The 17,324-nt window shown below is 42.5% G+C and overlaps 1 protein-coding gene across 1 annotated transcript in view; it reads left to right on the forward strand.

Moving 5' to 3' along the window:
* ZNF560 (zinc finger protein 560) overlaps positions 1 to 16,405 on the forward strand; it is a 28,568-nt gene extending 12,163 nt beyond the window's left edge. The window contains exons 3-10 of the mRNA XM_003939007.4: positions 3,587 to 3,675; positions 5,228 to 5,354; positions 6,598 to 6,681; positions 8,467 to 8,549; positions 9,660 to 9,786; positions 10,814 to 10,894; positions 11,348 to 11,430; positions 12,962 to 16,405. Of these exons, the coding sequence (XP_003939056.4) occupies positions 3,607 to 3,675; positions 5,228 to 5,354; positions 6,598 to 6,681; positions 8,467 to 8,549; positions 9,660 to 9,786; positions 10,814 to 10,894; positions 11,348 to 11,430; positions 12,962 to 14,431 (2,124 nt within the window). The 5' untranslated portion in view covers positions 3,587 to 3,606 and the 3' untranslated portion in view covers positions 14,432 to 16,405. The remainder of the gene's footprint in view (positions 1 to 3,586; positions 3,676 to 5,227; positions 5,355 to 6,597; positions 6,682 to 8,466; positions 8,550 to 9,659; positions 9,787 to 10,813; positions 10,895 to 11,347; positions 11,431 to 12,961) is intronic.
* The last annotated feature ends 919 nt before the right edge of the window (positions 16,406 to 17,324 follow it).

Consider the following 17,324-nt stretch of genomic DNA (forward strand, 5'->3'; position numbering starts at 1 on the left):
TCTGCATTCCAGGTTCCATATTGTCATTATTCCCTGACTGTACGTTCTAAAAAATTTAGTTTCTTGATGCCTCAGCATTCTTTTTTTTTTTTTTTTTTTTTTTTTGAGACGGAGTTTCGCTCTTGTTACCCAGGCCGGAGTGCAATGGCGCGATCTCGGCTCACCGCAACCTCCGCCTCCTGGGTTCAGGCAATTCTCCTGCCTCAGCCTCCTGAGTAGCTGGGATTACAGGCACGCGCCACCACGCCCAGCTAGTTTTTTATATTTTTAGTAGAGACGGGGTTTCACCATGTTGACCAGGATGGTCTTGATCTCTCGACCTCGTGATCCACCTGCCTTGGCCTCCCAAAGTGCTGGGATTACAGGCTTGAGCCACCGCGCCCGGCTGATGCCTCAGCATTCTAACAGTCTGTGAGCTCCCTACTCAAGTGACCAGTGTGATGAGGCAGGTCCCTGCTACAAGTTCTTCTGTAGGCCCTCCCCTGACCATGACCTAGTAACATTCAAATGCAGCAATGAAATCGCATGCCTTTTGCTTTAGTACTATACCTCAAGCCCCAATAAAGGCAGTTACCCTTAAGGGAGGCCTCTCTCAGCTCCCTAACTGCTTGCGAGAGCCTCCTGCTTTGGTCCTCCTCCAGCATGGCCCCCTGAAGGCATGGCATGCCTCCCTCTCTAGAATCTATGAGTGTTGCTGGGCATGGTGGCTCAAGCCTGTAATCCCAGCACTTTGGGAGGCCGAGGCGGGTGGATCACGAGGTCAAGAGATTGAGACCATCCTGGTCAACATGGTGAAACCCCGTCTCTACAAAAAATTAGCTGGGCATGGTGGCGTGTGCCTGTAATCCCAGCTACTCAGGAGGCTGAGGCAGGAGAATTGCCTGAACCCAGGAGGCGGAGGTTGCGGTGAGCCGAGATCACGCCATTGCACTCCAGCCTGGGTAACAAGAGTGAAACTCCGTCTCAAAAAAAAAAAAAAAAAAAAAAGAATCTATGAGTGTCATAAATCCTTTAATTTCTTGAACCTCTCCAAGTGTAATTGCAGGAGTGTGTTGGAGGGATGCTGAAGAAGGATCCCACAAGAGGGACTTACTGTCCCATTTACAACACAGTTGGTGAAAAGGGTGAGATCATTTTAAAGTGGGGTGGAAAGTCTCTTGTAAGCACCCTTTGACTTTGTGGTTTGCTGATTGGCTTTGCCATTTGGGAAGGCTGCCTGTCTTGTTGGAGTTTATGTGTATTGCTACACTGTGCTTTGTGTTGCCCCTTCTGAGTATTGGCCAAGAGTCTTTGTCATAAAGTTTGGATCTTGTGCTAGTCCCAGTAATGCACCCCAGGATACTGCTTACCAGCCATGATCCCAGGAAGAGGGGTAATTGTCCTGTTCTCCAGGATCTGGGGTCATTTGTTCATGCGAAGTTGGCACTACTTAGTGCACATACAAGTGACTGTGATTTGAAGAAGGGACCCTGGCAATAGAATTGGGCTCGTCTTTTGTATATTTGCACTAGCTACACCTTGCGAGGTGCCTCCTATGTTGCGATGCTATTACGGTTTAGTGCTGATGCTCCCTGCCCCCGCCTCGGCCTCCCAAAGTGCTGGGATTACAGGCTTGAGCCACCGCGCCCGGCGCTGCTGTTTCTTTATGTGTTCTCTTTGTTTCTTCCTTGTCTTCTTGCACTCTTGTAACTCGAAAATTTGCTCTTTCAATGATGTTCCATGAATCCTGTAATTTTTCTTCATTTTTGTTTTTTCTCCTTTGTGTATTTCTAAATAGTCTGTTTTCAAGTTCAAAGAGTTTTTCTTTTCCTTCTCTACTGTTAATGATCTCAGTTGCATTTTTCATTTCATTTGTAAGAACTGTAAGGAAAGGAAGGAATAAAAATAAAAGCAGAAGTTTTAGGAAAAAGTTAACTCTTGAATGATAATAAAAGGTGATTTTCTGAGAAGACCCATCAAACAGTTGACATAGGGCGGGGTCTGATGTGCCACTGCTGTTGCGCATGTTTTGTGCCCTCCTGGAGGAGCAATGGGCAGAGCTTAGAATACTGATTTCAGTGTTTCTACTTGGAACCCTGCTGAGGCAACCAGAGATGGAAATGAGTTTTGACTTGTTGGTAAAACTAAAACATTCTGGTTCTAATTCTTTATAGTCAAAAGTAGAATAGCATATTTTAAGTAAGCCAGGTATCAATTCCCAGAGTCCTTTATGTGGTGTTCATTATGAGGGAGTAACAAAAACCACAGAGGACTTAGGTACAAACTTGACTGCATTCAAGACTTGGTTCACCACTTCCTAAGTAGATGATATTAGAAGAGTCATTTGTGTTTTCTGAATTTAGTTTTTTTTCAGCACTAAATAGGGCTATTGTTCAGATAAATAAATGAGCATATATATACATATATATATATATATATGTATATATATGTAATGTCTAACACATAACAGTCCCTAGTAAATAGCAGTTGGTGTTATTAATACTCATTTTATATAGAACATATATCATTTCTAGTGGATTTCACACGTATCACCAGCAGTAAAGATTTAATATATGGTATTTGATAAATGATAAGTAATGCTTGTTGATTAATCATTGATGTCTACATGAGTCCCATTGCTCTATATAAAGAGGAATAGATTGCCAGTTATCCACTTATATTTACAAGCCACCCTGACACGTCCTTGGAATCACAAAAAAGTGTGTCTAGACATATCTCACTGTCACACTCACAGGATAGAAGCCATGTATTTGTCCTATGGTAAGTTTTTCTGAAAATCTGCTTTAGGTACCTATATTACTGTGTTCTCATGGCTATGCAGAAATATGTAAGACTGGATCATTTATAAAGAAAAGAGGTTGACTCACAGTTCTGCATGGCCAGGGACACCTCAGGAAACTTACAATCGTGGCAGAAGGCACCTCTTCACAGGGTGGCAGGAGAAATAATGAATGCAAGCAGGGGAAATGCCAGATGCTTATAAAACCATCAAACCTTGTGAGAGTCACTCATTATCATGAAAGCAACATGGGGGAAACTGCTCCCATGATCCAATTACATCCTCCTGGTTCTGCCCTTGACATGTGGGGATTATTACAATTCAAGATGAGATCTGGGTGGGGACACAGAGCCATACCATATCAGTACCCTATGCACAATATAGAGTCCAGTGCTCTAGGCCTTAGTATTCACACTAGTAGTTCCTTTCTAAGGTGCTAAAGTGGGCCATAGAGGGCTGTTGTGTAAGTTAGCTCCCTTATATGTGTGCTTTGGGAAGAGGTGCTGCATAATCTCATTTGTGAGTTGTATTACCATGGGCACAAAAAGACTCACATTTTCAGATCTTAAGTTTCTTTACCTGTACAATAAGGATATTATAGTTTTACTTACAACAGCCTGGCTCACAGTTTCTTTTTCTGGCTCTAGGTGAGACAGAACTGCAATGGCATTTTATGGATGTAGTGTGTATTTGTGTGAGTTTATATGAATTATATGAGAATTTTGAACCAGGATGGAATGACTTCCATGCATGCAAATGTTGGAACTGTGATTGTGTCTGGGTTTTCATGCCTTCTTTCTTTTCCAGGAATTCTTTCTAGGAACTCAATGTATCTTCATGAAGGAAAGACAGAGGCAGAAAGGAAGATGGCTTACTGCCTGACAAATTGTTATCAGGTATGCAGGAAGTGTATACTTTCACAAAATTACATGCTTGTATCACCGGTAAACACATTGCCTTCTAGGCAGATGTTTCTCCAGAGCTTCTTTAAGTAAATAACGACTCACTCAAGCACTGAGTCACTAGTTGAATTTCCCCAGGGAGTGGAGTTTCTTATACTAGTGAAGGATTACCTTGAAAAACATTTCAGTATTTCAGTAAGCATTAATTAATCTTGTTCCTTATGGTGCCAGATGTATGTTTCTCATTTTGCTGAGTGGTCTGGCAGATGAAAAGGAAGATGAAAGCATCCTTTACTCAAAGACTAATCTTGGCCAGGCACAATGGCTCACACCCATAATCTTAGCACTTATCACTTTGGGAGGCTGAGAGGTGGCAGTACTGCTTGAGCTTAGGAATTTGAGACCACCCTGGGCAACATAGTGAGACATCGTCTCTAAAAAAAAAAAAAAGTAAGCATAGTGGTGCATGGCTCTAGTCCCAGCTACTCGGGAGGCTAAAGCAGGAGAATCACTTGAACCTGGGAAGTGAAGGTTGCACTGAGCCGAGATCACACCATTTCCCTCCAGCCTGGGTGACAGAGTAAGACCCTGCTTCAAAAAAAAAAAAAAAAGACTTAATTATTTATCACTGTTTATTTATTTTTTGAGATGGAGTTTCACTCTTGTTGCCCAGGCTGTAGTGCAATGGTGTGATTTTGGATCACCGCAACCTCTGCCTCCCGGGTTCAAGTGATTCTCCTGCCTTAGCCTTCCAAGAAGGTGGGATTACAGGTATGCACCACCATACCTGGCAAATTTTGTATTTTTAGTAGAGACAGGGTTTCTCCATGTTGGTCAGGCTGGTCTCGAACTCCCAACCTCAGGTGATCTGCCTGCCTCAGCCACCCAAAGTGCTGGGATTAACAGGTGTGAGCCACCGTGCCCGGACATTTATCACCATTTATCAAGTATATGATGCAGTGTACTCTGGGGTATTTTTTTTTTGAGATGGAGTCTTGCTCTGTCACCAGACTGGGAATGCAGTGGCACAATCTTGGCTCACTGCAACCTCCGCCTCCTGGGTTCAAGTGATTCCCCTGACTCAGCCTCCCAAGTAGATGGGACTACAGGTGTGCACCACCATGCCTGGCTAATTTTTTTTGTATCTTAGTTGAGATGGGGTTTCACCATGTTGGCAATGATGGTCTCAATCCCCTGACCTCATGATCCACCTGCCTTGGCCTCCCAAACTTCTGGGATTATAGGCATGAGCCACCACGCCTAGCCTGAGGTAATTTTCAAGAGAGGGAAATACAGTGAGAAAGTGCACACAATCTGTTTGTGATGAGAAGTTCATGTTTGAGATGTACCATTAAAGCCATACAGCTGGAATTGATAAGTAGTGAATGAGCAAGGATAGAGAGAGGAATAGTTGGGATTTACCTGGGATTGTTGAGCCTTGGGTAGATAAAACTCTTTATAGGCATTGGAGTCTGTTAACTGATTCTTCAGTGAACATTGGTTGATATGTTACTTGGCATAAGTCAGCATGTGTGTGATGGTTTAGGACTCGGTGACCTTTGAGGATGTAAGTGTGGACTTCACTCAGGAGGAGTGGACTTTATTGGACCCACTTCAGAGAAACTTTTACAGAGATGTGATGCTGGAGAATTATGAGAACCTGGCCAAAGTTGGTAAGACTGCCATCATTTTATGCAGCCTCTTATGGAAGAGATATACATTGTGTACTTACTGTGTTACAGAATTCTTTCTGTCAACACTGAATATAACAGAGATGCTGTCCCTGCCCTATAGGTCTTAATTACTCTGGTGGTTTTCAAAATGTGGTCCAGTTTCAGCAGTATCACTGTTACTCCCTCAGAAATGTATAGTCTTAATCTCTGCCTTTGACCTACTGAATCAGAACCTGTCCACTTGGATTATCATCTGTGTTTTAACTGTTCTTCCACATGAATGTGATGCACTATAGTATTAAAATCACTAGTGTAGTTTTATTCTCCAAGTATACATGGGTCTCTTTGTTTCACTTTCTTTTTTTTTCTTCGTTCAAGAGTTTGACAACATACCTTATTTCTGTGACTATAAGGTTATTGCTTTGTAAATGTGTATATAAGCATGAATTTGCTTTTCAGAGGTCAGAGATAGCCAATTTTTAGGTGCACGGAAGAGTTATTTTCAGTTTTAGTCTATTTGAAATAATTTCACTGCTTTCTCTAGAACTGTAGTTCCTAGCCGGGCGCGGTGGCTCAAGCCTGTAATCCCAGCACTTTGGGAGGCTGAGGCGGGTGGATCACGAGGTCGAGAGATCGAGACCATCCTGGTCAACATGGTGAAACCCCGTCTCTACTAAAAATACAAAAATTAGCTGGGCATGGTGGCACGTGCCTGTAATCCCAGCTACTCAGGAGGCTGAGGCAGGAGAATTGCCTGAACCCAGGAGGCAGAGGTTGCGGTGAGCCGAGATCGCGCCATTGCACTCCAGCCTGGGTAACGAACAAAACTCCGTCTCAAAAAAAAAAAAAAAGAACTGTAGTTCCTGATTAATAGAAAGGTTTATCATCTCTTGCATGAGCCTCTTCCATTAATTTTTTAATTTTTTTGAGATGGGGTTTTGCTCTTGTTGCCCAGGCTGGAGTGCAGTGGTATGATCTCGGCTCTCTGCAACCTCCACCTCCCAGGTTCAAGTGATTCTCCTACCTTAGCCTCCCAAGTAGCTGGGATTACAGGCACATGCCACCACACCCGACAAATTTTTGTATTTTTAGTAGAGATGAGGTTTCACCATGTTAGTCAGGCTGGTCTTGAACTCCTGACCTGATCCACCCACCTTGACCTCCCAAAGTGCTGGGAGTACAGGCGTGAGCCCCCTTGCCTGGCCTGAGCCTCTTCCATTAATGTATCATTATTCATGTAAAGGATTTCAGCTCCTTAAACCCAGTCTGATCTCTTGGTTGGAAGAAGAAGAAGAATTGAGGACATTGCAGCAAGGACTTCTCCAAGGTGAGTATTTATGAAGAACTACCTTGGTCAGTGAGAAGTTCAGTATGTTTGGAAGCTGTGTTAGTCTGTTCTTGTGTTGCAAGAAAGAAATACCCGAGACTGGGTAATTTATAAAGAAAATAGGTTTATTTTGGCTCACAGTTCTGCAGGCTTCACAGAAGACGTGGTGCTGACATCTGTTTCAGGTGAAAGCCTCAGAAGCCTTAGAATCATGGCAGAGGCAAAGGGGGAGCAGGCACATTACATGATGAGAAAGGGAGTAAAAGAGAAGTTGGGGCAGTGTCACAGTCTTTTAAACTAGTGGTCCCCAATCTTTTTGGCATCAGGGACCAGTTTCATGGCAGACAATTTTTTCACAGAAAATTCCTGGGTGGCAGGGGCATGGTTTCAGGATGATTTAGGTGCCTTACATTTTTGTGGACTTTATTTCTATTATTATTGCGTTGTAATATATAATGAAGTAATTATACAACTCACCGTAAGGTAGAATCAGTGGGAACCCTGAGCTTGATTTCCTGTAACTGGATGGTCCCATTTGGGGATCTGGGGGTGAGGGAAGCAGTGACAGATCATCAGGCATTAGATTATCTCGAGGAGCATGCAAGCTAAATCCCTCACATGCACAGTTCATGATAGAGTTTGCTCTTCTATGAGAATCTAATGCTGCTGCTGATCTGACAAGAGACAGAGCTCAGGAGGCAATGCCGGATGGGGAGTAGCTATAAATATAGCTTGTTCTCCTGCCATTCACCTCCTGTGGTGCAGCCCAGCTCTGGTCCATGGCCTCAGAGTTGGCGACTCCTATTTTAAACTACCAGGTCTCACACGAACTCAGAACAAGAACTCACTCATTACTCCGAGGATGTCAGTAAGGCATTCATGAAGGATCTGCCCCCATGATCCAAATACCGCCCACCTGGTCCCACCCCAAATATTTGGTGTTACATTTCCATATGAGATTTGGAGGGAACTAACATCTAAACCATCGGAAACATAATGAGGAAACTTTTAAGATGCACCTTATCTCACAAGGTTGAGGCCATTTAACTCAGAAGTTATAGAAAATATTCCATTTCTGATATTCTTTAAGCTTCCATCTACTCCAACTTTCTATGATCTCCTGAAACTATATATTCTGTTTCTTTTTCAAGTTCTTTGCTTTGAAGTATGTTCTTGGTCCAGATTTTTCCTACTTTTCTGATAACATTATTTCTGTTTAACGTTAGTTTTAAACTAGTCCGTTTGTAGCAAATTAGCTAAAATTTTGACTCTTTGCCGGGCACGGTGGCTCAAGCCTGTAATCCCAGCACTTTGGGAGGCTGAGGCGGGTGGATCACGAGGTCGAGAGATCGAGACCATCCTGGTCAACATGGTGAAACCCCGTCTCTACTAAAAATACAAAAAACTAGCTGGGCGTGGTGGCGCATGCCTGTAATCCCAGCTACTCAGGAGGCTGAGGCAGGAGAATTGCCTGAGCCCAGGAGGCAGAGGTTGCGGTGAGCCGAGATCGCGCCATTGCACTCCAGCCTGGGTAACAAGAGTGAAACTCCATCTCAAAAAAAAAAAAAAAAATTTTGACTCTTTATTCTTATCATTGCCAAATTTTTGATATAGTCTAAATGTTCAAATTTGGCTTTTTTTTCTTATGTTTATTTTGAAAACAAATGTGAATGAGGCCTATCATTTTTAACCCTTTCATTTTACCTTTTTTCTTTCTTTCTTTTTCTTTCTTTCTTTTTTTTTTTTTTTTTACATACTTCAATTTATGTTTTTGTTTAATTTCAGAATGGGCAATAAAACTTCACACCAGTGTTTCAGCAGTGCAGCAGGATTTTTGTAAAATACAAACTTCTAATGGGATACAAACGGTAATGTTAAGAAAGGGTATTTCTTAGTTTTCACATTCAGAGAATATCGGGACTTCCAATGAAGAAAATAAGCACAAGACAATTGAGAGAAATAGCATTCACTCAAGAGGGAACAATGTCAGACTGGGTGCAGTGGCTCACGCCTGTTACCCCAACACTTTGTGAGGCCAAGGCAGGTGGATCATTTGAGATCGGGAGTTCAAGACCAGCCTGATCAACATGGAGAAACCCTGTCTCTACTAAAACTACAGAATTAGCCAGGTGTGGTGGCGTATGCCTGTAATCGCAGCTACTCGGGAGGCTGAGGCAGGAGAAGCGCTTGAACCTGGGAAGTGGAGGTTGCGGTGAGCCAAGATCGCACCATTGCACTCCAGCCTGGGCAACAAGAATGAAACTTCGTCTCAAAAAAAAAAAAAAAGAAAAGAAAAAAAAAAGAGGGAGTAATGTCTCTGGAGAAATACTCTGATAATGATGAATTTGGGGAGATCCAAAAACTTAGTGTGAAACTGTCCTTCTTAAAAAAAAAAAAAAATGGAGTAATGATCTCAATGAGGAGGACACATTTTCTTGTACGTAGACCTCTCTCTATTGTTCCTTAAACCAAATACAGACTAGTCGAATTTTCCCCAGAAAGTCATACCTCTCACATTGGTGAGGCATTACCCTGAAAATTATCTGAGTATTTTTGTAGTTATGAATTAATGTTCATTTTCCCAGTGCCAACTGCATATTTTTTTTTCTGGGTGCCAGGACAGATGGTACAGGGTATGAAAGTGTTCTTTTTTAAAAGAATTTATTCATATCATCATTTATCAAGTGTTTCTTGTGTGCTCCGGCGTGTACTGCAGTAGAGAGGAAAGGAAAAGAGCTCCCAGTCTAGTTGTGGTTGATAAGTTCATGTGTAAGAGGTGCTGTTACAGCCATGTTACTAGAGGAAATTGACAGTGAGTGAATGTGGATAGAAGAGTTCCTAGGACCATTGAACCTTGGGGTGTAGATAGTGGGAGCCCTCAGTACCCTGTATAGGCATTGGGTCCCCTTTCCTCATTCTTCAGCCAACATTGGTGGACATGTTACTTGGCTCAAACCAGCCTATGTCTGATGGTTTAGGACCTGGTAAGCTTTGACAGTGTAGCTGTGGAGTTCACCCAGGAAGAGTGGACTTTACTGGACCCAACAGAGAGAAACTTGTACCGTGATGTGGTGCTGGAGAACTACAAGAACCTGTCCTCAGTAGGTAAGTGTGGTATCATCCCTTGTAGCCTCCTCTACAAGGGAGGAGAACAAGAACAAGATACAAATTATGTCCTTATTGTGTTCTAGGATTAGTGATGTCAAATCTGAATACAGGGGGATGTATACACATTGAAAAAACATTTTAAATGAATAAAATAGGAAATAACATGCAGTTCTTATACTAATGGGTTTTAATCTTTTTTTTTTTTTTTTTTTTTTTTTTTTTTTTTTTGAGATGGAGTTTTGCCCTTGTTACCCAGGCTGGAGTGAAATGGCGCGATCTCGGCTCACCGCAACCTCCGCCTCCTGGGTTCAGGCAATTCTCCTGCCTCAGCCTCCAGAGTAGCTGGGATTACAGGCACGCGCCACCATGCCCAGCTAATTTTTTGTATTTTTAGTAGAGACGGGGTTTCACCATGTTGACCAGGATGGTCTCGATCTCTTGACCTTGTGATCCACCCACCTCGGCCTCCCAAAGTGCTGGGATTACAGGCTTGAGCCACCGTGCCTGGTGTGGGGTTTTGATCTTGTATGTTTGTTTGCATCAATAGCATCACCACCACTCTCTTAACAGTTGTGTACATTCTCAGACTCCACATATGCTGTACTAAATCAAAAAGTCTGCTGTTGGGGCCTTGTCTTCAGATGAGTAATTCACTTCAAAGTTGAGAACTACTGGTATGGTAGTTTTCCCAAGAGAATCAAGATCTCTCTTTGAGCTTCCATTTTCTACTTTAATAAAGGTTTTAGTGGTTTTTAAAATTTGTATTGAACATTTTCTGTTTAGAAAGAAAAAGCACAGCTCACTGCCAGTGCTCATTCCTTGGGGCAAATAGGAAATGCGTTAAGCTTGAATGTGAATTTCAGAAGTCAGAGATAACCACTGTCTTCGGAGAACAGAGAGAAGGGATGTATGCAGTTTAGGTACTTTTCATTGCCTTAATTAGAAACATAGTCCCTGTTTTATGGAAAAGTTTGCCATTTCTTTCATGAGCCTTTTCCATTGGTGTATCTTTCCCTGTGTACAGGTTACCAGCTTTACAAACCCAGTCTGATCTCTTGGATGGAGGAAGAGGAAGAGTTGAGCACATTGCCAAGAGTTCTCCAAGGTGAGTGTTTGTGAAGAACAACCCTGGTCCATGAGAAGTTCTCAGTATGTTTGGAAGCATAATGAAGTTTTATAAGATGCCCTTTGAATCAGAAGGCTGAGTCCACTAGATTTGGATGTTTTGGGGTTTCTTAACTTTTCATTCTCTGTTACTTTGCATCTATCCAGACTTGCCTATTAGATAATAAATGACCTTACTTCTTTAAGTTGATGGTTTTATTATATGCTTTTGTTCAAATTTTTCCTACTTTTTTTTCCCTGATAGTACCGTTTCTGTTCATCATTATGTTTAATTTTCGTAGAACAGGTTGTTTTAAAAATTACTAAAACTTGACCCCATATGATAGCCACATTTTCGGTATATGTAAATTGCTCAAATCTGTCTGCTTTTTATGTAACCTACCATTTTGTGTGTAAACAACTCTCATATATATATTTTTCTCTTTTACTTCAGAATGGAAAATGTGCCTGAAAACCAATGGGCCAGTCCTTTGGCAAGATAATTTTTGTTTAAAAACATTAAATGGGACTCAGTTGGTAAGATTAACAAAATAACTTTCTTATTTTTCACATTCAGACTAACAATTGCATTGTAGAAATCAGCAGAAATGGCCAGGCAGGGTGGCTCACGCCTGTAATTCCAGCACTTTGGGAGGCTGAGGTGGGTGGATTACGAGGTCAGGAGTTCGAGACCAGCTTCGCCAATGTGGTGAAACCTTGTCTCTAGTAAAAATACAAAAATTAGCCGGGCGCAGTGGGGTGTGCCTGTAGTCCCAACTACTCAGGAGGCTGAGGCAGAAGAATTGCTTGAACTTGAGGCAGAGGTTTCAGTGAGCTGAGATGGCGCTACTGCACTCCAGCATGCGTGACAGAGTGAGACTCTGTTTCAAAAAAAAAAAAAAGAAAAGAAAAGAAATCAAGGCCGGGCGCGGTGGCTCAAGCCTGTAATCCCAGCACTTTGGGAGGCCGAGGCGGGTGGATCACGAGGTCAAGAGATCGAGACCATTCTGGTCAACATGGTGAAACCCTGTCTCTACTAAAAATACAAAAAAACTAGCTGGGCGTGGTGGCACGTGCCTGTAATCCCAGCTACTCGGGAGGCTGAGGCAGGAGAATTGCCTGAGCCCAGGAGGTGGAGGTTGCGGTGAGCCGAGATCGCGCCATTGCACTCCAGCCTGGGTAGCAAGGGCGAAACTCCCTCTCAAAAAAAAAAAAAAAAAAAAAGAAAAGAAATCAGCAGAAATGATAGACAGTTGAGAGAAGTGGCACTCACCCAACAGGGAGAAATATCTGGAGAGATATCCCATACCTAGTGTGAAGCTTGGTACTTAAGATTTCCCATGAATGTTCATTCCAACATGTATAACTACACATTTGAGTTTTTTAGATAACTTCATGAAAAGCTATAGGAATCGAGGCCGGGTGCGGTGGCTCATGCCTGTAATCCTAGCACTTTGGGAGGCTGAGGTGGGTGGATCACCTGACATCAGGAGTTCAAGACCAGCCTGACCATCATGGAGAAACCCCATCTTTAAAAAAAAAAAAAAAGATTAAAAAAAAAAAAGAAAAGCTATAGGAATCTTTCCAAGATTAGAGCAGATGGCATAGGAGTCTTACAGTAGGATTCCATTGTTCAAGTTGAAGGAAATCCAAAGGGTAGGAACTAGATGCATGTTATAACAGTGGCAAAAATAATGATCATAATGTTTTTTTGTTTTTTGAGACAGAGTCTTGATCTGTTGCCTGGTGCCAGGCTGGAGTGCAGTGGCGCAATCTCTGCCTCCTGGTTTCAAGCAGTTCTGCCTCAGCTTCCTGAGTAGCTGAGGCTACAGGTCCGCGCCACCACACCCAGCTAATTTTTGTATTTTTTAGTAGAGATAGGATTTCACCATGTTGGCCAGGATGGTCTTCATCTCTTGACCTCATGATCTGCCCACCTTGGCCTCCCAAAGTGCTGGGATTACAGGCATGAGCCACTGTGCCCGGCCCATAATGTTTCTTAGATGAGTGATATCTATTAATAAGTTTGCTAAAGTGCTTCCTTCATTATTCATTCCTGTATTAACAGGCTAGAAACCAAAATGGAGAGGAACTCTATGACTGTAAGCAATGTGGAGAAGTGTTCTGTAAACATTCATGCCTTAAGACAAACATGAGTACTCAAAATAGAGAAAACATGTCTGAATGTATTCAGTATGTAAAAGACCTCCTTTCTCTATACAATAAAACCTCTACCATAAGGAAAGTTTCTGTGTTCAGTAAGCATGGAAAATCTTTCAGCCTGATTTTAAATGTTCAGGTCCAAAGAAAGTGCACACAAGATAAAACCTTTGAATGCATTGACTATGGGAAAGTCTTTGTTCATCAGTCACACCTTGAAGCTCACAGAAAAACTCAGAGTGGAGAAAAACTCTATGAATGGAAGCAATGTGGGGAAGCATTTACCCACTCCACAAGCCATGCTGTAAATGTTGAAACACACATTATTAAAAACCCCTATGAATGTAAGGAACGTGGAAAATATTTTAGATGCTCTACCCACCTTAATAATCACATGCAAACCCACTTTGGGATAAAACCTTATAAATGTAAGCACTGTGGGAAAACCTTCACTGTGCGGTCAGGCTTTCTTGAACATGTACGAACTCACACTGGAGAGAAGCCCTATGGGTGTAAGGAATGTGGTAAAGCCTTTCGTACATCTGCAGGCCTTGTTGAACATATAAGATGTCACGCTATAGAGAAAACCCTTAAATGTGACTATTGTGGGAAAGCCTTTATTTCTTACCCATCTCTTTTTGGACATTTGAGAACTCATAATGGAGCGAAGCCATATGAGCATAAGAAATGTGTGAAGGCCTTTGGTACATGCTCAGGCATTGTTGAAGATATAAGAAGTAACACAGGACAGAAACTCTTTGATTGTGACCAGTGTGGGAAAGTCTTTGTTTCCTTCTCATCTCTTTTTGCTCATTTGAGAACTCACACTGGAGAGAAGCCCTTTAAGTGTTACAAATGTGGGAAACCATTTATCTTTTCTGCCTGTCTTCATATTCACATGCGAACTCACATAGAAGAGCGACCCTATCAATGTAAGGAATGTGGGAAAACTTTCACTAAGTGCTCATATCTTACCAAACATTTACGAACGCACACTGAAGAAAAACCCTATGAATGTATGAAATGTGGGAAGGCCTTCACTGAGCGCTCATACCTGACTAGACATTTACGAAGACACAGTGGGAAGAAGCCCTATGGATGTAAGAAATGTGGAAAAGCCTTCACAGAACGCTCAGACCTTAATAAACATTTACGAACACACATTGGAGACAGGCCCTATGAACATAAGGAGTGTGGGAAAGCCTTTGTTGCCTCCTCAAGTCTAACTTATCATTTAAGAACTCACACTGGATATAAACCCTATAAATGTAATATATGTGAAAAAGCTTACAGTAGATCTTGTGTGCTAACTCAACACTTAAAAACTCATGCTGCAGAGAAGACTTCTGAATGTAACACATGTGGAAAATCCTTTTGAAATTCCTTGTGCTTTAATGATTGCTTACAAACTCACACCGAAATAAAATCGTATAAATGTAAGGACTGTGGGAAAGCCTTCACTTTTCATTCAGATCTTACTAATCGTGCAAATTCACACTGGAGAGAAGCCCTATCAATGTAAGGAATGTGGGAAGGCCTTCTGTACCTCCTCAGGACGTATTCAACATTTAATAATTCATATGGGATAGAAACAATTTGAATGTGACCAGTGTGGGAAAGCCTTTGCTTCTTTATCAGCTCCTATTGCACATTTGAAAACTCACACTAGAGAGAAGCCCCATGGATGTGGAAAAATGTGGAAAAACTTGCTGTTTCCTCAAGCCTAACTGAACATGTAAAAATTCACAGGAGAGACTAACATTATCAATGTAAGGAATGTGAGAAAGCCTGAACTCTTGAATCTTTCTGGATTTGTACAAAGCCCCACTGGAGAGAAACCCTGTAAATGTAAGGAATGTGGGAAAACAGTTTTTTTTTTTTTTTTTTCTTCTTTTTTTGGAGAAGGAGTTTCACCCTGTTGCCCAGGCTGGAGTGCAGTGGCATGACCTTGGCTCACTGCAACCTCCGCCTCCCAGATTCAGGCAATTCTCCTGCCTCAGCCTCCCGAGTAGCTGGGATTACAGGCATGTGCCACCACACCTGGCTGATTATTTTTTTTTGTTTTGTTTTGAGATGGAGCCTCACTTTGTTTCCAGGCTGGAGTGTAGTGACAGCATCTCGGCCTTCTGCAACCTCTGCCTCCCAGGTTCAAGCAATTCCCCTGCCTAAGCCTCCTTAAGCAGCTGGGACTACAGTTGTGCGCCACCATGCCCAGCTAGTTTATTGTATTTTAGTAGAGACGGGGTTTCACCGTGTTGGCCAGGATGGTCCCAATCTCCTGACCTTGTGATCTGCCCAGTTCAGCCTCCTAAACTGCTGAGATTACAGGCATGAGCCACTGTGCCCGGCTCCTGATTTATTATATCTTTGGTAGAGATAGGGTTTCAACCTGTTGGCCAAGCTGGTCTCTAACTCCTGACCTCAAGTGATCACCAGCTTTGACCTCCTAAAATGCTGGGATTACAGGCATGAGTCACTGCACCTGTTGTTCTTCTCATATTATTGAACATGTAAAAACACGCTGGAGAGAAACCCCTTTTTTTGAGATGAAGTCTTGCTCCATAGCCCAGCCTGGAGCACAATGATGCAATCTTGGCTCATTGCAACTTCTGCCCCCTGGGTTCAAGTGATTCCCCTACCTCAGCGTCCCAAGTAGCTGGGATTACAGGCGTGCACCACTGCACCTGGCTAATTTTTTGCATTTTTAGTAGAAATGGGGTTTCACCATTTTGGCCAGGCTGGTATCAAACTTCTGACCTCAAGTAATCTGCCTGCCTTGGCCTCCCAAAGTGCTAGGATTACAGGTGTGAGCCGCCGCACCTGGCTGAGAAACCTATTTTATGTAAGGAATGAGGAAAATCCTTTTGGAAGTCCATGTGCCTTAATAGTCACGTTGTAATTCATACTGGTGAGAAAACTTACCAGTGTAAGCATTGTGTCAAAAGTGCTCATGGACGTCCCTGTTCACTTCAAAGATAGGAAAGAACTTATACTCTGAAGATGCTCCATAAAGTTAAAGGCATCTGGGAGAACCGTTGGAATCTCCTGACTGCATTACGTAAGAGTTCACCCTGAAGCTGTACAGTGTTAGAAACAGAAAGCTTTCAATGTTTCCTTGAGTTCTTGCAATGGAGATAAACCCTTTGGATATAAGATACGTTCAGAAGTATTCCTGACAAATGCTTTGGTGTTCACCTGCAATTTCACAGTGGAGAAAACTTCATGAAGGTAATAAACGTTGGAAAGTAATTTTTTATATTATTCTTCAACCTTTAGTGAGGTGCATTCACACTAATGAGAAACAGCATGTATGGAATATCAGAATTTTCTGTTTACTGAAACCTGACAGAGACATGGCCTTTCTAGGTGGTTCTATAGAACTAATTTTTATTTTAAATCTTTTTTTTTTTTTTTTTTTTTTTTTTTGAGATTAAGTTTTGCTCTTGTTGCCCAGGCTGGAGTGCAATGTTGTGATCTTGGCTTACCACAACCTCTGCCTCCCAAGTTCAAGCAATTCTCCTGCCTCAGCCTCCTGAGTAGCTATGATTACAGGCATGCCCCACCATGCCTGGCTAATTCTGTATTTTTAGTACAAAAATACAGTACCATGTTGGTCAGTCTGGTCTTGAACTCGCAACCTCAGGTGGCCTGCCCGCCTCTGCCTCCCAAAGTGCTGGGATTACAGGTGTGAGCCATCACACCCGGCCTATAGAACTATTTTGAAAGTTTCTCATACCCCTCTGCTCATCCCTGGCATGGTATGTCTTTCTCCACACCACTCTAGTCTAGTTGCTACATCCTCTGGGTTACTACTGAACTAAAGTGGGTCTTCAGGGTTCAGACAGTCCTAACAGTGTAGATTCTGTTTTTGGTTTGTCATGGTCTTAAACATGGTCCACCTATAGTGGGTCACACTGGCCAAGGTAAAGGGTATGATACAGCTTTGCAATGTAAAAATACTCTTGTTCCTGTTTTCACACTTGATCTCAGATAAATGGTCAGGGTTGAAGAATGGTCTGAGTGGAGAAAGGTTGAAATAACAGAAGTAACTTAAGATACTGTGATTTCGCCGGGCGTGGTGGCTCACGCCTGTAATCCGAGCACTTTGGGAGGCCGAAGTGGGTGGATCACGAGGTCAAGAGATCGAGACCATCCTGGTCAGCAAGGTGAAACCCCATCTCTACTAAGAATACAAAAAAAAAATTAGCTGGGCATGGTGGCACGTGCCGGTAGTCCCAGCTACTCAGGAGGCTGAGGCAGGAGAATTGCCT

Source organism: Saimiri boliviensis, chromosome 14 (genome assembly GCF_048565385.1).
Source record: "Saimiri boliviensis isolate mSaiBol1 chromosome 14, mSaiBol1.pri, whole genome shotgun sequence".
Taxonomy (NCBI): domain Eukaryota; kingdom Metazoa; phylum Chordata; class Mammalia; order Primates; family Cebidae; genus Saimiri; species Saimiri boliviensis.